Consider the following 27,796-nt stretch of genomic DNA (forward strand, 5'->3'; position numbering starts at 1 on the left):
CTTATCATGGGCTGTGGTGAAATCTCCATCACTTTTGAAATCTTTAAATCAAGTTTAGCAGTCTTTCTAAAAGATCTGATCTTGCTCAATAAGAAGTTATAGGCCTGATGCAGGAATTACTGGGTGAGGTTCTGTGGCCTATTTTATACAGGAGATCAGACTAGATTATCGCAGTGGTCCCATCTGGCTTTAAAAATCCATGAATCCCCACAAACCAGAAGATGCTTGTAACTGTTCATGTGTTTACACTGAAAGAATCCCAAACCCTCCATGTCAGTTCAGTTCTGAAACACAAATTAGACAAATGAAAACCCCTATTACAGCTATTCTGAGATGCTTACTGACATGGAGGGGAGGAGGAGGAAAGATGTATGGGTAAAGAAAAAAGAGATGGAAGGAATAAAATTAAGAAGGAGGGGGGAAAGGCTATCTGCCACAGATTTTTTGCTGTCGTTTATTCAGCCCACAATTTAGTCATTACCTTGTAAACATAAAGCACCTCATGTTATCATTCCAGTATTTACCATAGTTTCTTTTCAGGAACCTGCAATCAGTATTATAAAACATAGGAGAGCATATACTATCTCATTGCTTCAGCAATTACTTTTACAATATATAGTAGATTATTATTGATCTCCTTAAACATTATAATATACACCAGTATTAAACTGCACAGTGACCACCTCAACCTTTATACTTACTATTTTTCCACTTGAGGACACTAGTGTTCTAAATCTAATCCTGCAAGCTGCTATATGTGGCAAGCCAGCTATGCCTGTGTAGATCCCCACTGATTTCATTCTGCTTCTGCACAAGCTCATAGGTCCATCTGCAAAGAGCAGTTTGGAGGACAGGAGTCTAATGTGTTGTTACTCTTTAGAATAGCCATAAAATTACTATTAAAAGTGTATTGATATGGCACCTTGTCTTTAGTCCCTGAACAGCACATTAGACAGAGAAAACTGTTCTAAGTAAGTGCAGTAGATTTATCTTCTGTTTTTTTCTTCAAAATGTTCATTTATATTACACTTTTCAAAACACAAACAGATTATTGATTATAGATTTGGTTTAGCATAGCATAACTAACAGAGAATTTTGTAAACTGCACTTCACTACTGTAAGTCTAATAAAGGCAATTATAGGACTCTGCACACCCAACAGATAGTACTTAAAGAATGAACGAGACAGACTTATCAAGGAACAAAGTTCGATGTTTGTATGTTTACACTCTATGTGTTGAGTCATTTTTCATAGAGTGCAGAGAAAGAAACTGACATTACACAACCCACAGGTTAGAAGAATCTCTATTATAGCCCCAAATATCCAAGGGAACCGCACCCCAAACATCTGATAAATTTAAAGAGAGAGACCCTCAGGATAAGAACACACAAGCTTTCAGATCATTATCACTTTCTCTTATTGTTGGGATACCTAAAGAGTACAGGGAGTAAAGATGCTGCCAGCCCATAATTTGTTTTTACAGTTGGCTATTCATTCCACTTGTTTCTCAAAGGGCAGGTGGATACAGTAAAAACTTTACTTAGGCCCCAGTCTCAAAGCGGGATATGGAGGATGCGAAGCCATAGGAGGGAGGCAGATGTGCAAAACTTCAAGTGAAGAAACCACTTACCCAACAGGGTAACACCTGCTCTCCATCCCATACAAGGTCTGTATTGACTGGCACACAGACATGTGACGGTGTACAAGCGTCTCAGGTCAGGAAAGGGGTGTTTGGGCATAGTGCCGGTATTGCAAGCTAGCGTACCGTATTTCCTACTGATACTATATGCTGCAGAGGAGCTGACACAACAGAGTGGAACACAAAAACTAGAATAAGCACCTACGCATCAGTGAACTGTATAAAAGTGTCTCTGTAAAATGGTATGAAATGTGGAATATTGCATGTTAAAAAAATCCCCAAGAAAAAAGCCAAACCACACCCAAGCAAAATAAATACAGCACAGCAAAAATCATCCCACCATGTGCATTTAGATGCAGGCTCAGAACCCCAGGGTTCAAAACACACAGCCAGAGAAGCTAGACAGAGAGCTCTGCTCTGATGGCTGAGCAGTCATAGCTAACTCTCCTACAATTAGCACTCTAGACAGCTCTGACAGTGCCTCAAGTTCACACATCTGGAGATGTCCCATCTCTTGGGGATAGATTCACTCAACTTCAAGCAGTTCCATTTTAGGGCCACTCCCTTTTCCAAGGGTTACCACAAGGGAGTGGGGGGAAACAAATAAGCCAAAACACTCCAGAACAGCATTGGTTAAGTTACCCTCCCGAATAGCTTGGGAGTTTATCCCTGGTCAGAGAAGATCCTTTCTGACAGAAAAAGAAAATACAGAATAGAAATGGGAAATAATGGCTGCCTAGGCAAAGAAAGCAAAGACAACACAAGAAAAGATTCACAGATAGCCAGGAAGTTTTCCCTCCAATCGCCAGTGGCATTAGCCTACAGGCAAGCAAAGTCTCATTCATTTTCAGGGTTCATTATTAACTTTGTTTGCTAAGATGATGGACAGGTGAGGGCTCTCAGACCTTTAGGTCAAAGGCTAGTTTTGGAGGTACAGACTTGCAAGCTATGAAACTTAAGTCTTTGCAGAGAGACAGTCACTGTTCACAAAGGGAGCTTATGGAGAAAAGCAGACCTAAAACCTTCCTCAGTACTGCCATGCATCCAAATTACCAGATGTGTTACACCAAGGTCAGGTAATGATGTTTGACCTGTGCATCACCCTAGCACCCTTACCATGGTGATGAGACTCTTTTGTTTCTTCTGGGGCAGCGGTTTTCAACCTGTGGTCCATGGACCCTTGGGGATCTGCAGACTATATCTAAGATTTCCAAAGAGGTCTGCATCTCTATTCAAATTTTTTTTAGGGTCCGCAAATGAAAAAAAGGTTGAAAGCTACTGTCCTAAGATCTCTGAGATCAAAAATGCACATATACTTGCTTCCAGCAAAAGAACTGCTAAGACACCATATTTCAGTGCCCATGCTAAAAAAATCATAGGTTTCCTACTAAATACAGAATACTAAATCTGAAACATCTTTTCCCAGATCCTTATTCAAATCCAATTGAACTCAATGTATTGTAATGGGGCCAGCCCTGATGGCTATAGGAGGGGGCTGGAAGGCATATATATCAGCCCCAGGTTGAGCAAATCCTTGTTCCCTGGGTGATCCAGCTGGGGCTACTCCAGGGCAATTAGGTCAATCAGGCCAGCTGAGGCCAATCAAGGAGCTTGCCCCAGGCAGAGGGGCGCAGCTGAGAGGGAGCAGCGCAGCTACAAGGCGTGGAGTCAGTGGAGCAGAGCTGCTGCAAGGTGTGGAGCTGGTGGAGGAGCGAGTGTGGGTGTTGTGAGAGCACCCAGCAACGGCAGTTAAGAAGGAGCCTGTCCAGGCAAGACCAGAGGATGCCCCAAAGAGCCTGAAGGAGGACCACAAGCCGGGGGGGGCTACAGACAAGCGACTCAGGGTAGGTAGTAGCCCCTGGACTGAGCTGTTCGAGGCTACTCCTCGCAGGGTCCCTGGGTCGGGGCCCAGGGTAGAGGGCGGGACCGCCCCCCCCCCCGGCTCCCACCCAGCCACACCACTAGCATAGCCGAAGGGAGCGCACACTCACGAGGCCAATAGGCCCGCCTCACCACAACTGGTGTCAGGAGTGGGATTTAGTGCGCAGCGGCTAGAGAGAGAGAGGGGAAAAAAAACCAAAACCTTGCCATAATGGAGGATGTAGTCAAGGCACTCATACAAGCCACGGCGGCCCAGCAGGAGGCCACCCGGGCTCAGATAGCCACCCAGCAGGAATCAATGCGGCTCCAGCAAGAGACCAACCAGTTGCTGATCAGCCAGGCCAACCAGGACCAGGCCCTCCTGCAAGAAGTGGTGACACACCTGAAGACCCTGACCTCCCACACTCCTGGGCCGGATGGGATGCGAACACTACGGGCCACTAGCTATCTGCAGAAGATGACTGCGGAGAATGATGTGGAGGTGTACCTCCTCATCTTTGAGAGGGTTGCCACCCGTGAGGCTTGGCCCCCGGCCCAGTGGGCTGGCATTCTCGCCCCTTTTTAGTATGGAGAAGCCCAAAAGGCCTATTATGACCTGCCCGCAGTAGCTGCAGCAGACTATCACCAGTTAAAGACTGAGATCCTGGCTCGGGCAGGAGTAACAACGGCTGTGCGGGTCCAGAGATACCATGACTGGAGGTACCAGGAGGGCAAGGTTCTGCGGTCACAACTATTTGACCTGGCCCATCTTGCGCAGAAGTGGCTGCAGCTGAAGATTCACCGGCCAGAGAAGGTCCTTGAGATTCTCGTTATTGACCGGTACATGAGGGGACTACCGCCAGACCTCTGCACTTGTGTAGGCCAGAATGACCCGTCTTCCTACAATGAATTAATTGCCCTAGTAGAGAGGTAGGTAACGGCCAGGGGTCTTACCCGACCACCAGAGAGGACTTGCCCCGGGGCAAAAGGCCTACCCCAGTTCCTGGGATCTGGACATCCGAGAACCCAGGGAAGACCGGGCGGAAGATGAGGGAAATGGAGGGCCCATTAGAGGCCACCAAAGGACGGGGTGACGTGGGCAGAGAGTACCGGGTCAGACCACTTAGCCCAAAGGATAAAAGGGTACCTAGGGCCTCCTACCGATGTTATGCATGTGGGGACTGGGGACACATAGCTGCCCAATGCCCCAATGTGGAGGAACCCATGCAATGTAACCTGGGGACCAGGGCAGACTTCTGCAGCCTAATCCACCTCGTGGGGGTCGCCCTAACCCCACATAGGTATATGAGGCCGGTGAAGCTAAACGGAGTTAAAACCCTGGCCCTGGTGGACTCAGGAAGCGCCATTACACTCATTTCTGGGAAATTTGTAAAGCACAGCCAATTGACCCAGGCTAAATGCACAGGGGTAACATGTGTTCATGGGGCCGTTAGTTACTATCCAACCGTCCCAGTGGATATCGAGGTTCCGGGAAGTATCACCAGGGTGATAGCAGGAGTGGTTCCTAGGCTTCCATATCCAGTACTTATAGGGAGAGATTTCCCAGGGTTTGGAACCCTACTTCCCCCGGAGGGGTCAGGGGACAGGGAGGGCCTTCAAGCTAATGGACTAGCCTCCCCAGATGGCCACCCCCTGATGTTCTCCGAGATTGCTGAGGATCTGTTCCCGGCCCCAGAAAAGGGCCGAAAGACCAGGGCCGAAAGGAGGGCAGCCAAGGTGTTGGGAACAAGGATCTTGGCCCAGGGTTTGAAGCCAGCCATGGTAAGCAGGCAGACCCGGGCCGCCGCCCGAGAAGCCGCCCTGAGAAAGGAAGGGCCCAAAGTGGACCCTGAACCAAATCACACCAACCCAGAAGCAGAGGTGGAAGTGGGTCCCTTGGAGCTTGGATAGCCCGGATCAACACGAGAGAACTTCGGCCGAGACCAAGCTGAAGATACAAGATACGTCAATGCCAGAAGAGACGTGGCAGAAATAGATGGAGTGCCTGTGGAGGGGAAAACTCGGGGTCCAGGGCCTTATTTTATGATAAAGGGGGATTTGCTGTATCGGGCCACAGAAATGAACAGAGAGAAGGTGCTCCAGCTCCTGGTACCCCAGAGACACCAAAGAGCCTTGTTGAGCTTGGCCCACAGCCATCTCTTTGGAGGGCACTTGGGGGTAGAAAAAACCCTGGCCTGAATCTTAAGGAGATTCTTTTGACCGGGCATACGTGAGGAGGTTCGGCGCTACTGTGCAACGTGCCCTGAGTGCCAGCTACACAGCCCGCAGCCTCACTTAAGGGCCCCTTTAGTGCCCCTCCCCATCATCGAGATCCCGTTTGAACGGATTGCCATGGATCTAGTGGGTCCCTTGGAGAAAATGACTCGAGGCCACCAACACACACTCGTCGTCCTCAACTACGCTACCAGGTACCCAGAAGCTGTCCCCTTGCGGAATACCACCTCTACGGTAATCGTGAACGAGCTGTTGAAGATTTTTGCCCGAGTGGGGCTACTCAAGTGGGGCTACCCAAGGAAATATTAACGGACCAAGTGACCCCATTCATGTCAAAACTGATGAAGGACTTGTGCACTCTCCTACATGTGCGAACCCTACAGACTTCCGTCTACCACCCGCAGACAGACGGCCTGGTAGAAAGGTTCAATAGGACCCTCGAGGCCATGATAAAGAAGGTGGTGAGCCGAGACGGAAAGGACTGGGATGTCTTGTTGCCATACCTCATGTTTGCCATCCGGGAGGTTCCTCAGGCCTCCACAGGGTTCTCTCCCTTTGAACTACTATATGGATGTCACCCCCGGGGCATCTTGGACATAGCCAAGGAAACTTGGGAGGAGGGGCCCACACCCGGGAGAAATGTAATTGATCATGTACTCCAGGTGAGACCGGATAGCCCGAGTCACCCCCATTGTACGGGAACATTTGGAAAAAGCCCAGCAGGCCCAACAGGTCCACTATAATCGTCAAGCCACGGTACAACAATTTCAGCAGGGGGACCAGGTAATGATACTAGTCCCTACCGCAGAAAGCAAGCTGTTGGTCCAGTGGCAGGGGCCCTCCAAAATGGTTGAGCCCGTGGAGGAGACTAACTATAAGGTACGGCAACCAGGGGATCGCAAGCAAGAACAGATCTACCACATCAACTTATTAAAGCCCTGGAAGGCCTGGGAAGTACGTGTGGCCTTAACCCAGGGCATAGAACCCCTTCAACAAGTAAATATATCCCCGGACCTAACACCAAACCAGAAGGCTGAGGAGTCCGAGGTGGTAGCCCGAAACCGGGATGTCTTCACAACGAGGCCAGGATGAACAACGGAGGTTGTTCACCACATTATCACAAATCCTGGAGCCAGGGTTACGATGAGGTTATACTGAATACCCGAGGCCAAAAGAGAGGAAATTAGGGCTGAGGTCAGGAAAATGTTGGAGCTGGGGATCATAGAAGAATCCCATAGTCAGTGGTCTAGCCCAATTGTGTTAGTGCCTAAACTCGACGGCACTACGGGGTTCTGCAATAACTTTCACCAGCTCAACGAGGTTTCTCAGTTTAACGCATACCCCATGCCCCGGATAGATGAGCTCGTGGATCGAATGAGCAAGGCTCGGTTCTTAACCACCCTTGATTTGACCAAGGGATATTGGCAGGTCCCTCTAGCCAAAGAGGCAAAGGAAAAGACCACGTTCTCTACACCAGATGGGTTGTTCCAATATACTGTCCTTCCCTTTGGACTACATGAGGCCCCAGCTACCTTCCAGCGTCTAATGGATAAGCTGCTGCGGCCCCATGCCGACTATGCAGCCACCTATCTGGACGACATAGTCATTCACACCCCAGACTGGGAAACTCATCTAAGGAAGGTAGAAAGGGTATTGAACACCCTGAGGCAGGCCAGCCTCACTGCCAATCCCACCATGTGTGCCATAGCCCTAGCTGAGGCTCAATACCTCGGATACGCCGTAGGGAAGGGTGTGGTGAGACCCCAACTAAATAAACTAGAGGCTATCCAGAATTGGCCCCAGCCTAACCAGAAGAAGCAGGTCCGAGCATTTTTAGGTGTGGTGGCGATTCATCCCCCATTTCGCCTCCAGAGCCAGCCTGGACCTGATAAAGGACCCTGACGGACCTGATAAAGGCCCGGGGCCCAGATATAGTACGATGGACCACTGCAGCTGAAGAAGCTTTTATAGACTTACAGTCGGCCCTCTGCAGTAACCCCATACTCCTCGCCCCCGTCTTTACAAAAGAGTTCATCCTGCAGACCAATGCCTCTGAGGTGGGCTTGGGGGCGGTCCTATCGCAGATGGCAGGAGACGAGGAACACCCAGTAATGTACCTCAGCAGAAAACTCCTCCCGAGGGAACAGAGGTATGCAGTGGTAGAACAGGAGTGCCTCGCTGTCAAGTGGGCTATGGAAGCGCTCCGCTACCACCTGCTGGGGCACCACTTTGCCCTCATGACTGATCACGCTCCCCTCCAGTGGATGCACCAGAACAGGGAGAAAAATGCACGGGTAACCAGGTGGTTGTTGTCCCTGCAACCTTTCCAGTTCACCATACAACACCGGGCGGGCAGTCACCACAGGAATGCCGATGGCTGTCCCGAGTGCACTGTATGACATCCCAAGTTGCCCAACCCGGTGGGTTTGAGCAGGGGGCGAGGATATGTGACGGGGCCAGCCCTGATGGCTATAGGAGGGTGCTGGAAGGCATATATATCAGCCCCAGGCTTAGCAAATCCCTGTTCCCTGGGTGATCCAGCTGGGGCTACTCCAGGGCAATTAGGCCAATCAGCTGGGAGAGCTTGCCCCAGCAGTTAAAAGCCTCCCTGTCAAGCAGACGGGCGCAGCTGAGAGGGAGTTGAGTGGAGCAGAGCTGCTACAAGGCATGGAGCCGGTGGAGGAGCAAGTGTGGGTGTTGTGAGAGAACCCAGCAATGGCAATTAAGAAGGAGCCCGTCCAGGCAAGACCAGAGGACGCCAGCCCCAAAGAGCCTGAAGGAGGACCACAAGCGGGGGGGCTACAGATGAGCGACCCAGGGAAGGTAGTAGCCCTGGACTGAGCTGTTTGAGGCTACTCCTCGCAGGGTCCCTGGGTCGGGGTCTGGGGTAGAGGGCGGGACTGCCCCCCCTGCTCCCACCCAGCCACACCACTAGCATAGCCGAAGGGAGCGCAGACTCAAGAGGTCAATAGGCCCACCTTGCCACAGTATAGACTCACATTCACCTTAAGTGGTCACTGAAACAGGGTTTCTCAGTTGAAACGTTCTGGGATTCACAGCAGAAGACATGGTTAACTAGAGCTGGGCAAATAATTCATAATAAAAAATGCATTCTACAGATTTTGCCTCTTTCTGTTAATAAACTGTCCACGAAGAAATTATTTCCTCAAATTTGTTCATTATTTGAATGAATATTTTAACTATTTATTCCTAGTATATCTTGTTTAAGAGCATAAAAATTCAGGCTCTTTTGATCAGGCATGAGGGTCATGAGATACAATTTCGAGCACATAATTGGATGAGTTTAATCCCCAGAATCAGGTTTCTGATTCAAATATTCACAATTACAATTTCAAAATTCTCTTCCCATGAATATTAAAACTTAAAGCTCATTGTGTCTGTCAATATTCTTGCCAATTAATATATTCATTACCCTATTTATTAAAAATAAACACAAAAAGAGTGAAAACAGCAACAAAGTGAATCTGTTTAAACATTACGAGTATTAGCATTATTTTTTTTTTTTTTGGTATTCACCCCACTCTGGCTCTAACTCTCATCCTATTGATTACCTGCCCAAAAGTTAATCTATATGGGAATGATGTCAGCCACAAGGCATTTAACAAAGTCACATGGAGCTGGAGGCGACACAGTCTTTGAGAAGGATGGCCAAGTCATTAAGGTATTAGTCTGGGACTTGGAAAAACCAAGTTCAATTCCTTGCTCTGTGACAGTGTTCCTGACATTAGGCAAGTCAATTAGTTTCCCTATGCCTCAGTTTCTGTAAAATGAAGATAATATCTCTTCTCCTCCACACAGCAGTGTTACGAGGGTAAATGTGTTGAAGACTGTGAAACACTGAGGTATTACAGTAATGCAGGCCAAATGGGTACCTAAACTAGACAGATAATCTAGAGAGCTCTTGCCAAATTACAATCCCATACATCTGTTTCACATGGTCCCCAGAGAAGGGATGGATCACTTGATGATTACTTGTTCTGTTCATTCCCTCTGAAGCACCTGGCATTGGCCATTGTTGGAAGAAAGGATACTGGGCTAGATGGACCATTGGTCTGACCCAGTATGGCCATTCTTACGTTCAGGGCAGAGGGAATGGGAGACACAGAGCCAACATGGTGCATTGTGTTAGGATCAGAAGAGAGGAAATCAAATGGCAAAAGGAAGGAGGCAGTCTAGGAAGGAGTGAAGCCTGTCCTTAATGCAGCTTTCAAAGTCCACTAGAATCTCTGAAAAGCTTCTGTAGGAACTACAGTCACTAGGCCATTTTTAAACGTGTTGTAAAAACTATGGAAATTCCCAGGCAAAAACATCTGCCTCCTTAAACTGTGAGTAAAAACAACACATACAAAAACATGTGGAAAATGCAGCACAAAAGTCGGGTATTTTCATCACCTGATTTCACAAAACTGAGCAATGTGACAAAGTACTGTTTTGCATATACTATAAAATACATTTCCAGACATATAAATTTAAGCTGGAATCAAGGTTGTGAATGATCACACACAGAGCTCACTTTCTAAAAAGTGGGAAGAAAGAACCTGTTCCACCAAAAGGGAAATACCTGGGAGTCTATTCATTCAAGCTTTGTGTCAGTACCCATATAGACAAAAGGCCAAAGCATGGTCATGATAACCCACAGTGTAAAAGGAGATCCAAGATAAAAGTAATGCTTTTTGTCTTGTGTCATCCTGATATCAAAGGCAAGAATGCTTCAAAAACATCTCTGACTAGATAGATCCTAGTTACTAAAATCCTGCGTTACTAAAGCCTGCACAGGCAAGAGTTTGAAGCCACGACTGAACATCATAGCCCGTTCCACTAGATCAGTGGCTACTTCTGTGCTCACATACCTTATGAAGAGATACGCAAAGCAGCCATCTGATTGAGAAACATATCTTCTCCAGGCACTACAAGTCTGACCTTCAGAGGGATGCTGCTCCAGGGGGATATCTATGATGGTGCTGGAAGTGTCTTTCACAATTTTTTATTTAAAATTATTATTTGGTAATTTTTTTTTTCCTATTTTAAACACCTGGCACACCACCCACCCCACTCTATTCCCTTACTTTTCAGGGATAATTTAAGGATTGTGAGCAATTAGCTTAGCTTTTTCATTCCAAACAACTGATAGCTGATGTTATCTTGCTTCTCCATACTGTGTTAAAAACAACAAAGGTAATCAGACACATTCAAAGACCACACAATATTAAGACTCCTCTTTAGTTTGGTGGTTCATAACCTTAATAATTATTTATATGCGCTAATCAAGGTTGTTTTGTCTTTTTTTTAGTAGTGTTTGCTTTCAAAGCTTGGGTAGTATTCCACTCTAGTGGTTACTCCAAGGGGGCAGAGCTTATGTGACAGCAGCTGAGTGACAGATGTGAAGTGACAGGTTGCTAGGTGCCTCCTAACAACAGGGAGAGGGGGAATCATCTATTGCAGGACTGTAATATACTTAAACAGGAGCTAGGAAATTATCAGGTCAAATATAATCACATTGCTCAGATTTTATATCACAGTTCTACTAACAAATAGTTTATAAAAATCTTATAAATGAGCTCCCAGTGTAATGTTGTGTCAAAATAGATCTAACGTGACCACTGGATGCAAAAAGAGGGAAGGAGAGTGTAGGTGTAGGGTGGTGATATTGTCTCTGTATATAGCACTGGTGAGACCAATACGGGAATACCGTGTACAGTTCTACAGACCACATTTTTAAAGGGAAGTTAAAAAATTGGTGAGGGCGCAGAAACAAGCCACAAAAATGATACAAGGACTGGAGAAAATTTCTTACAGTGAGAAACTTAAAGTGCTCAATCTGTTTCACTTATGAAAAAGACTTGAGAGGTAACTTGATTACAGTGTACAAGTACCTTCATGGGGAAAAGTACCAGATACAAAAGGGCTTTTTAAGCTAGCAGAAAAAGGCATAACAAGCACCAATGTCTGGATGCTGAAGCCAGACCAATTCAAATTCGAAATTAGACAAAAAATTTTAACAAAATGAAGGGGATTAACAACTGGAATCACTACCTGTGGAAGTGGTGAATTCTCCATCTCTTGGATGTCTTCAGATCAAGACCGAATGTCTTTCTTGAAAATATTCTCTAGCCAAACACAAGTTGTGCTTTATTCAGACAAGTTACTGGGCTCAACACAGGGGTAACTGGGTGAAATTTAATGGCTTATGATATACAGGTTAGATTAGATGATCTAATGGACCCTTCTAGCCTTAAACTCTATGAATCTATGAAAATTATTATTAAATGTTTAAATAATTGGTTAATCAATTGTTGAGTTCAAAATCTCAGTAAGCTCCTTATAATCTTGACTTATAATCAATAGTAATACCTTCTAATGACATGCTTATAACATATACAACACATAATACTGATATCTCTAACTTGCTTATAACATCAGTTATAAACCATTCATAGAAAGGAATCTTAATATAAAGTGTGACCATAATTTTTTTCTAAAAATAAAAAGTTGAAGTTTATATTTGCTCAACTATTGCAATTTTAAACAGAATCATGGCTCTTCAGCAGGTAAGGCCACCTGTTTCAAGCACCTATCTACTGTCCTTACTTTTCCAGTTTACTATGAATCCTATAATGTTTCATCCTAGGAGGACCTCACACAGTGATTGTACATTAGTGCAGAATCACAGATAACTAAATACAATCACACAAGCACATATCTATACGTGGTCACCTTTTTGAATTACCAGAGAAAAAACTGGCATCTGAACAAATTTTAAGTGGCTGAAACACTTTTTCTCATGCTAGAATAACTCAAAAAATGCTAAACAGATTTTCTTTAAGTTTTCCACAAAACAAAATCACCTATTGACCAAGCATAAAATGTCTCATCCAATTTTTCAAGCAATGAAGTAACAGAAAATAAGGTTGGGAACCATAGTTCCTTCTCGTCCATCTAACTGAAGTGTCACTAAGGAAATCCTCGAATGCCAGAAACCCAATTCAACACATTTAGAACTTAATTGGCCAAGTGGTGATTATCCCAAGTTACTTATATACAGCTTCAAGTCAGTGCACATACTATATTGAGCATCTCCATCTGCAGAGGGAAGGCGAAAGACATTCCCATCACAGCTACAGAAAACAAGAGCTGGCCAGAGACAGTGCATTTAAGCTGTTTTTTATATATTAAGATCCTCTAGATACAAGATTGATTTTCTGTGTTCAATATTTGTTTCACTTGCCAGGCACTGATAAATGGATTGAAAAGCTGTCCACTTGCACTGTAGATTCTGTATGTAGCCCTGCATACTTTACTGACATGTTATTTTATAACCTCATACAGAAATACTCAACAAATCCTAGCAAACATTTTTACAACAGCTCCTATTGCACTGCTAAACAGGGGGAAGAGAAATTTGAGGGAAAGGAACTACCTTCCTACTCTCTCTAGTGGTGGAAGAACACATCTGAAAACTGTCTTACATCTGATCTCAGCCATGTTAACAAAGACACAAACAGGCCTACCACACTGGTATAAGTTGAGATCAGCAGAGGTGCTCAAGCTGGAGCACCACTGGTATACTTGAGATGTGGCTTCTGACAGGGTTTTCTCTATGAGGGCCCCATGGCTCTCTAATTTGCACTCCTCCTTCTCCCCACCTCAAATCTGAGAACAGTCAGGGCTCATTGCAAGGTCATTTTCCTCGCAGGTATGTGAAGATAGAGATGGGATGTACGGGAGGGATTATAAGTATAGGGATGGAGAACGCTTCAAAGGAGGGAGACTTGTGGCGAGTTGGCTTAAATTGCTGCTCTTGTGTTTTAAGTTGTCTCTCAAGAGTGCCTAGAGCATACGGATGGATGCCCTTTTTAAGCACTTCTACACCCTTTCCCACACACTAGGTCTGTCTTGTCTATTCAGATTACAAACTCTTGCGGGGGGAGGACAGGGGGAGGGGAGGGGAACCATCAACAACTCTGTTTGTACAGTGCCAAGCACAATAGATACCCATTCTTGGTTGGCCCTTAGGCACTGCCATAAACAAACATGATTATTAACAACAATAAAACCTAAATAAACAAAGATTTCTCTTTTAAGAGCTGCTCTTAATTTAAGACTTTGTTATCATAACCATCTATCACCGAGACATGGGATACAGACAGTGAAATGCCAGGAAACATAGAGAAGAAAATGAATAAAGAGTAATAATTTCTAACAACACTTTTTAAGTCCAAAGTGGAAAAGAAAAAGCAAATAACTGATGCCAGGATCTACATCCTCCCCGTCTGTCAGATGATGGCAAGGACTCCTGTTGTTAAGAGCTGCACACAGGAAGCTGTTTGCAGTGCATGACAACAGCTTTATTTAACCTATAATGATTGAAATCCTACCACTTGTCAGCTCCCATCATCCTCATGCATCAGTTCCCGGTAGGTATTTTACTCTTACCTTCAAAGCTCCCAGAAAACAAGTAAATCCAGGTAAAGGCTGGAACAAAAAGGAGAGTCAGAGAGGCAGCCAGGAATTTCCGTCTCCCTCTGCAGATTCCCAGCATTCTCTCAGAAGTGGAGATTCCCAATCCAGTGCTGTTCCTATGTCGGAAGCGTGTAGTCCACAGCCTCCCACATATTACTCCCTGAAAGGGAAAGGAGGAAAAGTTACCAGTTTATACCACCATATGAAGCCAGATTCTTCCAATGTCTGGCAAAGCTACAGAACGAGGCTGAAAATGTGGTTCCTCACATTGCAAAACACTTCCCATTTCAACATTCTGTACAACAAATATAATAATACATTTCTGAGAAGTGCCCTAAAAGAGCATAAATCAATAAAAATAGATCATCCTAACAGCTAAACACACACTGAGCTCATCTTATAAAGGGCAGCATTTGTATGCCACCCTTTGAACAGAGACTCAGTTTTCCTTGATGCCTCTGTGCAGATAAGAGACAGATACCTGTATCTTTACCTCTACTCCTGAAGAGCAGGAAACACACTGGTCCACTGCTGGCCTAGCTGCTGGCAGTGAAAGACTCAGAAAAGTAATCAGAAAAGGGAAAGTGGGAATTATGGTAGCCACTAATATGATAGGGTTTGCCAATTACAAAGTGATGCTGATGTACACGTAAATGGGAGGAGACAGGAAACAGTACAATGGCTACAGATGGAAAACAGAAAGAAGCACTAGCAGCTGGTGATAGGAGCTTCAGACTATCTGCGATACGAGTTAAAGAAGCAGTTTCCCTCTTTCAGGAATGCCATTTCCACCTGACCCGAGTATTTCAATTTTCTTAACATAGTGAGGTATTTCCCTTTCTTTTATAATATGGAAAACGGAGGATTTTGATATTTTAAGAGAATTACCACTATTTGAAAAGAAAAAGGAAAAAGAAAATTGAAAATCTGGACTTGTTTAAAATAAAAATAAGTAGCACTTTTGCAGTTCATAGAGCAGGGCCAGGTCTACACTACCACTTACTTCAGTATAGCTTACACCACTCAGGGGTGTGAATAAACCAACCCCCCTGAATGACATACATCACACCGATCTAAGCACCAGGGTGGAAAGTGCTATGTTGTCCCACCAACAAATCTACCACCTCTTGTGGAAGTTAATTTATTATGCTGACGGGAGAATGCTCTCCATCAGCATAGTGTCTTTACCAGACACACTATAGCAGCTCAGCTGCATCGGTGCAGCTGCGCCAATGTAGTGCTTCTAGTGTAGACAAACCCTAGGTGGCAACACTACCTCAAGCCCTTTCTTCATCATAGTCATTTTCAGTAAATGATTGTGTGTACACCCCCAGAGGCACACACGGAGCATTAAAATCATTTTCACACCTCTTTCTTCCTCTTAGAAAGGAAGGAATATTGAGAAATACCAGGATTCGGATAGGGGAATAGGGGAGAAAACAGAGATATCAAATCCATGCAAATCTATTTGTTTCAGGGTTTTGCAGGGTTCACATGCCAGGCACAGAAAGGCTCCCCAGAAAAAGTTTGTGATGTCAAATAAAAATTGGTGCAACATGGTGACAGGGAGAGAGCTAAAATCAAGGTACTGTGAAGTCTTTAATAATAGTGCCTTTTGCTGCATGCTGACATTAAATAGCAGTTAGAACATTCATTCCTACACAGATTTACATTTTTAAAAATCACCATTGCGTGCAGCGAAAACGCATTTGAACTTTAAGACCACATATTTATTAAATTTGGCGTGAAAGTACATTCTGAATTCAACCTAAAGCCAAAATAAGAGATATATTAAAGACAGGAGAGATGGGCTCAGAAACAGAATTTTTCAAGAATTTTCCACTTCGCGTCGCCACTTGGGATCTCAAGCAGGGGAGGGTGAAGTCTACAAAAAAATTTACCGAATGCCTCCAATATTTTGTCGAATAGCATCATCTTTGCAAGCTAACTAAAAAACAAGATTACTTACCAGTAACTGTTCTTCGAGATGTGTTGCTCATATCCATTCCAATATAGGTGTGTGCACGCCACAATGCACGGTTCCCGGAACTTTTTTCCCCTTAGCAGACCCCGTAGGGCCGGCACTGGTGCCCCCTGGAGTGCCGCGCTCATGCCACAGCACATGAGGCACTACCGGCCCTACGCCCCCTCAGTCCCTTCTTTCTGCCAACTCCGACGGCGGGGACGGGGGTGGAATGGATATGAGCAACACATCTCAAAGAACAACAGTTACTGGTAAGTAACCTTGTTTTCTATCTTCGAGTGATTGCTCATATCCATTCCAATATAGGTGATTAAATAGCCATACCTCGGAGGTGGGTAGGAGTTACCGGTGAGCTGCCCTCAGCACGGCTCTGCCGAATCTTATGTCCTCTCTCGCCTGCTGAACGATGACCAAGTGAGACATGAAGGTGTGGACCGACAACCAGATCGCTGCTTTGCAGATGTCCTGCAGGGGCACTCTCTCCAGAAAAGCCGCAGACGAGGCCTTAGCTCTGGGTGAATGCGCTGTGATGACACCTGGCAGAGGCACATTCGCCTGCTCATAGCAGCACTTGATGCAGGATGTGATCCACGCGGAGATGTGCTGGGTGGAGACCAATGATCCTTTCATCCGGTCCCCCCCGCGGCGAGGAGCTGCGCCAAGTTCTGGAACGGCTGTGTCTACGATGTAGCAGGCCAGGGCTCATCTCGCGTCTAGCGAATGCCATTTCCACTCCTCCCCCAAACCGTGTGGTTTGGAAAAACACAGGGAGAGATCAATCATGGTTACGAGATTGGGAAACCAACCCAGGCTGGGAGTCCGGGTGTGGCCTCCACTGCATCTTATCCATATAGAATAGTGTATAAGGGGGTTCTGAGGTCAAGGCCCTAATTTTGGAGACCCCCCCAAGCTGAGGTAATGGCCACCCGGAAGGCTACCATCCATGAAGCGCAGCAGAGGGCATGAAGCCATGGGTTCCAAGGGGGAGGGCCCTATGAGTCTCGAGAGGATCAGGTTGATATCCCAGGGAGGCACCGGGTTGCGGACCTGGGGATACCGCCTCTCCACCCCCTTGAGCACCCTGACCAACGTGGGATGGGAGAACGGAGATCTCCCCGCTAGCGGGTGATGGAAGGACAAAATAGCTGCCAAGTGGACCATCAACTAGGCCAGCACCAGACCCCGGAGTCCAGGGTCGCCTGCGGAGGCAAGAGGCTGGCGAATGCCCCGGGACTCTGCCCAAGAGGTAAACCATGTCCTCTTAGCCTGATACACGACCTGTGTAGAAGAGTCCCTGCTGCCCAGCAGGAGTTGTGGGACCTGCACCGAGCAGGCACCCTCTACCTCCGTCAGCCACAGAGCCTCCAGGCCGTGAGCTGCAGGGAATCCAGGACCGGGTGCAACAGGCGACCGTGGTCCTGGGAGAGACAGTCATGTCACCTCGGGAGCCCCATGGGCGAGGTGAACGAAAGGTCCAGCAGCATGCTGAGCCAGTGCTGGCTCGGTCAGGCCTGAGCAGTGAATATGACATCCGCCCTGCCCCTGTTTATGTTCGGTAAGACCTTTGGCAGGAGTGGAGTGGGCGGGAACGTGTACCTGACGGTCCCCGTCCCGTTACTGAGGAACGTATCGGAAACAAACCCAGTCTCATGACCCCGGCGCAAGCCGAGCCTTGGCGCATTCCAAACCAACATGAACAGATCCAGTTGGGGGACACCCCACTTCTGGAGAATTGCAGTCACTACCCCGAGTGCAGCAATCAGTCGTGGTGGGGTAGAAACGACCTGTTGAGGCGAACTGCCTCATCGCTCCTCACCCCCATGAGGTGAGAGGCAGCCTGGTGGAGTCATGCCTCACGGCAAAGCCCCACAGATGGGTAGCTTCCTCGCAGAGAGTGGAGGAGCATGCCCCTCCCTGCCTCTTTATGTAAAAATGGGTGCGGTGTTGTCCGGCAGCACCTGCACCGCTCTGCCCGTCAGGAATCACAGAAACAGCCTGCACGCTAGGCAAATGGCGCTGAGCTCCTCCACGGTGACCTGCCAGCACCTCCCCTCCGCCAAGCAAAGCTCAGCTTGGCACTGATGTGGGCTCCCACCCCACATACGAGCCATCAGAGATTAAGGTGACTGACAGGACCAGTTCCATGAACGGAACGTCCTTCCCTACTGCCCTGGGGAATGTCCACCAGTCTAGGGAGGCTAGGGCGGGCGGGGTACTGGACCACCCAATTTAGTGGGTGTCTGCTCGGCATATATATACCAAGGCCAACCATGCCTGAAGCGGCCAGTGCCTCAGGCGAGCTAGCCTCACTATGCACATGCAAACCGCCATGTGGCCTAACAGCAGTAGGAAGTGCCTGGCTGTTGTCGTGGGGCCTCGGTGCAGCTGGGAGATGATAGAGACCATCATCCCAAAATGTGGCTGAGGCAGGAAGTCTCTGGCCTGGGAAGTATCCAGGGTGGCCCCCATGAATTATATGTGTTGCACTGGGGTTAGTGTGGACTCCTGCTCGTTATGAGTAGTCCCGGCCTGCTGCACATGGAGCAAGTGATGGTCATTCTCTCCTGCACGTGGAACCGGGACCTGCCCCTGACCAGCCAATCGTCCAGGTAAGGGAAGATTTGCACCCCTTACACCTCAGGCGGGCTGCCATTACTGCCACCCATTTGGTGAACACCCTTGGAGCCGAAGGTAGGCCAAAGGGCAGGCTGTAAACGGTAGTGATAGCCAGCCACTGCGAAGCAGAGGAAGCACTTACGGCTCCGGAGGATGGACCCATGAAAATATGCATCAACGTAGGACGAGGACGGCATATTAGTCTTCCAGATCCAGGCAGGGATTATGGAGGCTAGGGAGACTATGCGAAACCTGAGTCTTCGATATATTTGTTCAGACGACGCAGGTCTAGTACGGAACTCAGACCCTTGGGGGCACCCCTTCAGGATAGAAGAGCCTTAACCTGTTCAGGGCAGGATGGGGCGGGTCAGGAAAGCAGTAGGAGTGCCGCGCTTGGGCACACCATCGCACTGTCTCCTACGATTGCCTGTCCCCCTGGGGGGCGTGTACAGGACCAGGGAGTGAAGCGTGGCCCTGGAGACCTTCGGGCCGTGCAGTTTCGCATCGGTTCAGTTGGAGAAGAGGGCCGACCTATGAAAAGGAAAGTCCTGGATTGATTGCTGCACCTCCTGGACAGGTCTGAGGGTAGCAGCCATGAGTATTTCCTCATGGAACTGGCGGGGGCTATGGCCCTACCCGCCGCGGCAGCAGCATCACTGGATGTTAGGAGCGCTGCCCTATCCACCATGATTCTTCCATGCAGGATTGCGGAATCCAACCTCAAGATAGGGGCCTCCCTCTTGAGCAGCTTCTGGTGCACCCTGAAACCTTCCAGTGGCGCCATGTGATCCCCGGAAACTGCCTCGTCCAGGGAGGAGGAAGAGGACTGCCGAGGCAAGTCTTGCGGGTGCTCCCCTTGCCGAAGGGATGCACCCGTAGCGGGTCCCTCCACAGGGTCCGACTCCTCGGCTGAGGAGCGGTGTTTATGGCCCTTAGACTGTGCCAAAGCACGGACTGTACCCCTGCTAGCAGAGTGGATTGGGGCCCCGGTCCCATCTGGGTGTTCTATAGGGCCCAATAAGGTTCTTGACCTCAGGGCCCAGCTGGGGCTGACTGTGCCACCTGCTTGGACACCTTTTGGGGGCATCGGCCATCCCGATGACTGTCCCCCTGTGGGACCGGAGCTGCTACACAGACGGCTGTGCTTGGTCCCGGGTGCTGTGCCCATGCCAGGGACTGTGTCTTCGCTGCCTCCTCCATGGAGGACGACGAGGACCGCCTGTGTCGGTAAGCGGGGGGGGGGGGGGACGACGACACACGACGGGACCGCCGAGGGCAGCTCGGCACCGCGGAGAGCTGTGGCACCACGTGGAGCCCGGTGCTGTGTGGGGCTGTGGTACCGCTTGGAGCCCCGGTACTGCTGAGAGCGCCAGCACCGCTTGGAGCTGCGGTGCCGTGAGAGCCTCGCTATTGCCGGAGCTTCGGCACCATGTGGAGCTCTGGCGCCACGTGGAGTTGCAGTGCTGGGAGAGCCCCGCTACCGCCAGGGAGCTCCGGCACTGCCACGAGCTCCGGCACCACCTGGAGCTGCGGTGCTACAAAAGCCCGCTACCGCCAGAGCTCCGGCACCGCGTGGAGCTCTGGCACCGCCTGGAGGCCCGGCACCGCCTGAGGCTGCAGCGCCGCGAGAGCCTCGCTACCACCGGGAGCCTTGGTACTGCTCTGCGGGGCTCGGTACTGGTGGAAGGAGCCTCGGCACCCAGGACTTGCAGCGCCACCGACCTGCTGGGGAGCGTCCTCGCTCTACCCCCAGTGGCCGTCTGGCGGGAGATCTTTCTCCCCAGACCGGGGATCTCCACCGCCCTTCAGGGGACCCCATGCGGGCTTGCCCCGGGACCCCAGCCCCTTCTCCCTCGGCAGGGGAGGTGGGGGGCAGAGGGCGAAGGTGGCATAGGCAGGCCAACCGGGCTCTTGCCGCCTGAAACCTCCGCATTGGCAGGGGCACTCTCCCACTCCCAGGAGTCGGGGGTGGCTCCCTGCTCAGATGTGTCCCTGTACTCGACCCTGCCCGTACCCACGGCGCAGGGGAGTGCCGCGCTCCACGTGCTCACCTCGCTGTCGGCTCCGTGCCGAGTCGAATCCGGTGCTGACGGTCCCGGGATCCCGGCCCCTTCTCCCTCGGCGGAGGAGGGCAGAGGGGGGGCGCGGAGGTGGCATAGTCCGGCCAACAAGGCTCATGCTGCCAGACCTCCGCATTGGCGGGGGCACTCTCCCACTCCGAAGTGTCGGGGGTGGACCCCTGCTCAGAGTTGCAGACCTGGAGGGGCCTCAGTGGGTCGTGGCTGGTGCATCTCTATCCTCAACCCTGCCAGTACCCACGGCGCAGGGGAGTGTCCGCGCTCCATGCGCTCTCCTCGGCAGCGGCACCGGGGATGCTGCTCCGTGCTGAGTGGAATCCAGTGCCAACGATACGCTCCGCACCGAGGGGGAGCAGGACGACCCGGACACAGAGCGGAGCGCTGCGATAGGAGCAAGGCTTTAAACCTGACCTCTCTGTCTCTGGCTCACTGTTTAAAGCCTTGCATATCCTACTCTTGTCTGCTGTCCCCCCAGGCACTTAAGGTACCAAGTGCGGGGAGAAGGGGGGGGTGTTAAACCCAGGCGGCCGGTACATAGCCTGGCCACCTTAAGTCCATCAGGGACTTCTTCCTAAACTACAGCACTTAACAACTACTTAAGCTAACTAGGTCCTTTGATTAACAAAGAGTTCAAAGAAGGGGAATGGCACTTGCAGAGAGCAAGTGCTAGTTCCACGGGACCCCCACGGGCGGAAAGAAGAGACTGAGGGGGCGTAGGGCCGGCAGTGCCTCATGTGCCGTGGCATGCGCACGGCACTCCAGGGGGCACCAGTGCCGGCCCTACGGGGTCTGCTAAGGAGAAAAAAGTTCCGGGAACGATGCACTGTGGCATGCACACACCTATATTGGAATGGATATGAGCAATCACTCGAAGATAGAACAGTAATTTTGCAGTCTGTGAAGAAGCAACAAAACATGCAAGGAATAAGCACAGGTGCCAATCCCCCACTCTACATTAGCTCACCCCAGTAGCCAGGCTGGGTCCTTCACTCTGGCCTGACCCTAGTCCACGTGAAGACTAGGAGACGGAGGTGGAGTTCATGCTCCAGGGTGGGGTCTGTGCAGGCTGCACAGTAATAAAGGCCTGATAGTGACCACTACTGCCACCTCCCCAGAGCCAGCACCCCCACAGCCAGCTACTGGCATCCCCGGAGAGGTAGCACTGCCCCTACTGGCCGGCAACAGTAGCAGCTCAAGTTCCTATGCTGCTGCCATTCTCTGGGCAGAGGGAGGAGACCTGCTGGCTTGGCATGGCGCTGTCCCTGAGGCCAAAGCAGCACTACCAGCCGAGGGACAAAATTTTCCAGAATGTGTCAGGAGCGGGGGCTTCAGTGACAGCTGGATGCTGGAAACCTTTAAGCAGGTTCCCTTGAAGGGCCCCGGAGGGGAAGATGCAGGGTGCAGTTACCCTGAAACTGTGATGCTGGTTACATTTCCTCTATTTTTTTTTTAAACACATTTTTAAACATATTTTTTAAGCACCGGAAGTGCTACCACGATGAGAAGAGCACTGTTTCTGCTCATTTAACCAATACAGGCAACCCTGCCTGGCTTTTGATGCATTTCACACTAGTCTGATGTATTACAGTGTCGTGTACAGAGTATTCGTAACTTTGTTGGGTAGAGCTGGCAAAAATTCCATACCATTTTCATGGAGTGCATCACTGCTCTCATTCAGTGCAATGTAAAAATATACAGCACTCTTGAAGGGCAGGATTTTCTAAAGCACTCAGTGCTGGCCTAGCCTTGTCAATGGAGAACTCTCATGGCAGCACAGCTAAGGACAATCATGAATGCCTGTGAAAATCCCACCCTATGTCCACTGCCATGAGAATTTGAATGCAAGTTTCTCTAGATGATGATACACAGACTCAGAAGAGCACCAAAAGTGTTGGCAGCATGTAAATTCATTTTTGACCTGCATGTTTAAGGAATAGTTCAGGTTTTCCTGAGTGAATGTCTCTTTTACTAAATACTCATGAAAATGTAGTTTGTGAATTGGCTAGTACATAAACCACATCCTGGACTATGCTCTAACTGCTCTGCACCACTCCACTGGTGCAAAGTAACCTCAAAATCGGAAAACACAAAGGGCTGCTTTGCATTCGCACATCAGCTGCACTGGGCATGGCCTGGCTGCATCTCAAGACTTAGCCCATACAATCTTCAGCCTTTATATGTGACTACCATCTTTCAAACAAAACACTCAGATAATTCTGCACACTCATGCAAATATTTTCTCTAAGTAGGAAAGATGTTTGTGAAGTTTCCAGACAGACAAGCCAGGTTGTGATGGGATCATCCCAAGAAATATAGAACGATTTCACTTAGGCTGCTTTTTTTTTTAAAAAAAGGAAAGTGCCACAAGTTATTTTAAAAGAAGTTTCTACTATATCTCCGCTTTCCAAAGATTGTGAGTGGCTTCCTCAAGTCTTCAATGGTAGCTTTTCAAAGTATAAAATAACCACTCTCTTGCTGACATGTTCATGTTCCCAAACTAGCAATTGCATCATGTGCAAAACCCACACAAGCAGTTTTGCAAATGACCCATGGACGGCAATGAAGATACTTTGCTTATGGAAGAGCTTCAGATTCAATAGTTTATTTATTAAAGTATTCACTTAAAATGTCACCCCATTTGCCATCTTCAAAGACACAGGAACAAGGCACAGTTATTCTTTCACTATGTTGTCACCACGACAATTCAAAGAGTATAAAATTGTTACTCCTGAAAGAGTGGCTGACAACACTGACTAGAGCAATGACTGAACATAGCACATGTTAGTACTCTGTTTGCTTCCCCCACACAGCTAGGCTACTGGCTCTCAATTCTGACCTACAGCATCCACCGCTGTTCCAGCCATAGACCTCTCCCAATCACTTTGCCAGCTTTGGAATGGTTTTATAATGTGGTTTTACAATATGAACTAAACATCAGGTTGGTGAGGATGTGGTTCCATTAAATACATCTCTCCAGTGATCAAGCTAAAATCTCCCGGAAGATTATAATGCCAGAAGAGACCACTGTGATCATCTAGTATAGTACAGGGCATAGAACTTCCCTGAATCAATTCCTCTTTGAACCACAGCATATCTTTTAGAAAAATATCCAATCTAGATTTTAAAATGTCCAGTGATGGAAAGTCCACCTCAGCCTTTGGTAAGGGCCACTGTCATTTAAGCAGATTTCAGCACCTTTCACTATTGCTCTCAGCATTTGAACTGAGTGTGGTAACTATTTATCTCATTATCTCCAAAAAATAATAATGTGGATTGTGATGGAAGGAAAATAAGGAAGAGAAAGCAATGGCCAGGCTGTGCACCAGGTTCAGGGTAAGACAGTCCAATGAAACAGAAGCCAAACAGTTCCTTTTAACATGCTGCTGAATTTACACAGCTGCAGAAAAACGCCACTGGGTCACATTCTTCCCATTCAACCCATTGATTTAATTGGGTTTACATGAACGGCAGAATATGACCCATTATGTCTACCATAATGGGAGGGAGCTGCTGGCAGGGCGGTCTATGAGAGGTCCTCAGGATTAGAACTCACTCCTATGTGTAGTCCTTCAGAGCATAGATTTATTAGCCGTCTGGGCATATCTATTTTCTTTCTTCACTAAAGAAGAGGGGATGGACTATAATTTTGCTTATTTTGTGGTTTTAATGCCTGGGATAGGTGCCCCAGAGCACAGGGTGGGAACTGATCATGACATTTTAGAAATATGAAGAAATAAATACCACAGATGATACTTGCTTATTGCATTAAGGGAATGTATGAGCTGCACACAGTCGGTTTTCAAATTATCATAAATCTGATTTCAAAACATAGGTCTAATCCTATAAATCAGTGTTGCAACAGTGAATTCAATGGAGCTATGCCCATTTAAACCAGCTGAGGTTAGCCCAACATTTTTCAAACTTAGCGAAGACTAAATTCTTCATTGAAGACTACATGCAAATGAAGATGGAAAATGGACCCTCTATATTCTCAGAACTTTAAAAAAAAAAGTTAAAACTCATTTCAAAGGAAAAAATATTTATAATTTTTCAAGATTACATAACTCAAAACCCAGTTGAATAGATTTTGTTCTTGATTTTCTATTTTTTTTTAAGTCACCTTTGGGCTAAAACAAAGCACAAGTAATTTCATGTAAAAGAATTCTTGTTTTTTAATATTATGAACAACTGAAAGGAAGGATTTGAATGGAATGGCTTTCTCCTCCTTGATTACTGCCAACATCATCACAATATGGCACCACGCTGAAAATACCTGTGTGGCAAATCACAGTGGAAACAGAAGCAATTGGTTCCTCAAATAGACAGCTTAATTCACATCTCTCCCCCTCTTCTCACAAACTTAATCTATGCCATCAGTCAACTGTACTGAATAACTTGATCCCCAGGCTCACCCTCCCCATATACACACACAGTTTCATAGAGTTTAAGGCCACAAGGGATCATGAGATCATCTAGTCTGACCTCCTGTATATCACAGGCCATTAATTTTCACCCAGATACCTCTATATGGGGCCAATAACTTGAGTTAGACTAAAGCATTTCAGTACCCAAGAGACTAAACTATTGAGTGCCACTGCCAGAGAATAGGGGAGATTAAGGCTCAACCAGTACCGGAGGCCCCTGCAATGGCAGGAAATTGATCAGGTCAGATATGTGCAAATAATCCTAGCAGTGACCCACGCTCCACGCTGCAAAGGAAGGCAACAAAAACAAACAAACTGAAACAAGGTCTTTGCCAATCTGACCTTGAGGGAAATTCCTTCCTGATCCCAAATCTGGCATCAGTTTGACTCTGAGCATACCAACAAGACATACCAGCCAAGCATGTGAGAAGGAGGATTCTCTGTACCACTTCAAAGCACTGGGCCACCCCATCTGGTGTCCTGTCTCCATCTGTGGTCAGTCCCTGATGCCTCAGAGAAAACGGGAGGAAAAATCCAGAGTACATCCGGACAATTGTGCATTGGGGAGGAAAAAACCTTTCAGCAACGAGCTGAAGACCTAAAGTAGGCGATTGGATTATAGTTAGTTTCATAATGCAGAGCAGCAAATATTATGAGCATTTTCAGGGCAATATAATCAGTCTTGTTCTCCCTGTGACCCTTGAAAGAAGTGGGGACTCAAACTCACAGACTCCAAGACCAGAAAGTCTCATTAAAACCATCCAGCCTGAATCCCTGCATACGCAGACCACAAAACATCTCCCAGAAAATGAATTAAAGGATTTTTTAGAAAGACCTCTAATCTCATTTTAAAGACTCCAAGTGATGTTGAGTTTCTCCACCTCCCCTTGTCAACTGTTCCAATGTTTAATTCTTCTCATTGCTAGAAAACTGTGTCTTATTTAAGGTTGAATTTGTATAACTTCAACTTCCACCCATTTGATCTTGTTATGCCTTTGTCAGCAGAGTTGAAAAGCCCACCAATATCAGAGATCTCTTTGCCATGTCTAAGTGCCTAGAGACAGTGATCAAGTCAACTCTTAACCTTCTCTTCAGCAAGCAGAACAGGGCAAATGCCTTAAACTTCACATCACAAGGCTTGTTTTCCAGACCCTGGATCATTTTTGGATCCCTCCTTTAAATTCTCTCCAGTATTTTCACAACCTTCTTTAAGTGTGCCCACCAGAACTGTACACAGTATTCTAGCAGCTGTTTTACCAACGCTGTGTACAGAGGCAAGATCACTTCCCCTACTTCCACTTGATATCCCCCTTTTTATATGTCCAAGGATCATATTAGCCCTTTTTGCCACAGCACTGCACTGAAAGCTCATGTTGACATAATTATCTGGGATGACCCCCCAGTCCTTCTCTGAAACACTGTTTTCCAAGGCAATCTCCCATCCTGTAATCTGATTTTTTTTTTAATTTTTTTTTGTTCCCCGATATATTATTTTGCATATGGCTGTATTAAAATGCATGTTGTTGGATTGTGACCATTAACCCAGGCGATTCAGATCACTCTATCACAATAACCTGTCCTCTTCATTATTTACTATACTAGCAAACTTTGTGTCATCTATAAAGTTTTCTAACAAAGATGCACACACTTCTATTACTGTGTCAGAGAGCTTGCTTCATTTTCAGCCACAGATTATCAGTTTAGCAAAGTGCTAGGCAGCTCTCAACTAGTACAAGCAGCACATAATGAAGTGTAGCATACCACTAATCACTTTAGTATTCAGTTTCTATTAGCAATTTTAATTATGGCATGACAGTTCAACTATGTAGGACATTCAGCAAGAATGCAGTTGAACAGTGCTAGGAATTCTGAAAACAAAATCAACACAATTAACTAAATTTAACTGTTCTACCATAAAAGCTTTCCCTATTGCCTTATACATTTTCCTGCATTTGTTATTGTTGATCTTATCCCAGTAATCTTCTATTTGTTTTCAGATTCACTGAAATGAACATATATAATTAAAGCTGTCTATATGCCAAACCTATGTATTGGCTTTATCATATGGCTTGAAAGAATGAATGCAATGCTATTCTCCCTACTTTTCCACATTTGCAATCAGATTCAATGAACAATTTCTACTGTAAGCTTTTCCCTGGGCTCTCAAGACTGTGCCGCTTTAGCATCCATCCTTTCATGCTATGTGAGACTTAAAATAAATATGACCTATAGAAAAATCCATTCAGCTAGCCAGTATTTTTCCTTGTTCATTTTTTAAAAAATTGTAATAATTTATGTTATAACAGGAGTTCTCTCCCTGGCACCCACCTTTTTATCTTGCAGCGAAGCTATAGTCCCTTATTTATGAAAGTTGGCTGCCATGTGATATAGTGTTTGCCATATCAGAAAGGAGACTGTTGCCATAAAAGGATTCTGACTTCATAAATCCAACATGGTGGCCTCGCTTTGAAAAGGAATA

General features: G+C 47.2%; 1 protein-coding gene across 4 annotated transcripts in view; it reads right to left on the reverse strand.

Annotated features, from left to right (window-relative positions):
• The window catches only part of LARGE1 (LARGE xylosyl- and glucuronyltransferase 1), a 358,507-nt gene that overhangs the window by 259,530 nt on the left and 71,181 nt on the right, over nt 1-27,796 (reverse strand). For all 4 annotated transcript variants that reach the window (XM_067559399.1, XM_067559395.1, XM_067559397.1 and 1 more), the window contains exon 2: nt 14,189-14,375. In XM_067559399.1, the coding sequence (XP_067415500.1) occupies nt 14,189-14,294 (106 nt within the window). In that variant the 5' untranslated portion in view covers nt 14,295-14,375. The remainder of the gene's footprint in view (nt 1-14,188; nt 14,376-27,796) is intronic.

Source organism: Emydura macquarii, unplaced genomic scaffold, assembly GCF_026122565.2.
Source record: "Emydura macquarii macquarii isolate MOO-44397 ecotype Brisbane River unplaced genomic scaffold, CSIRO-AGI_Emac_v2 contig_2205, whole genome shotgun sequence".
Classification (NCBI taxonomy): Eukaryota; Metazoa; Chordata; order Testudines; family Chelidae; genus Emydura; species Emydura macquarii.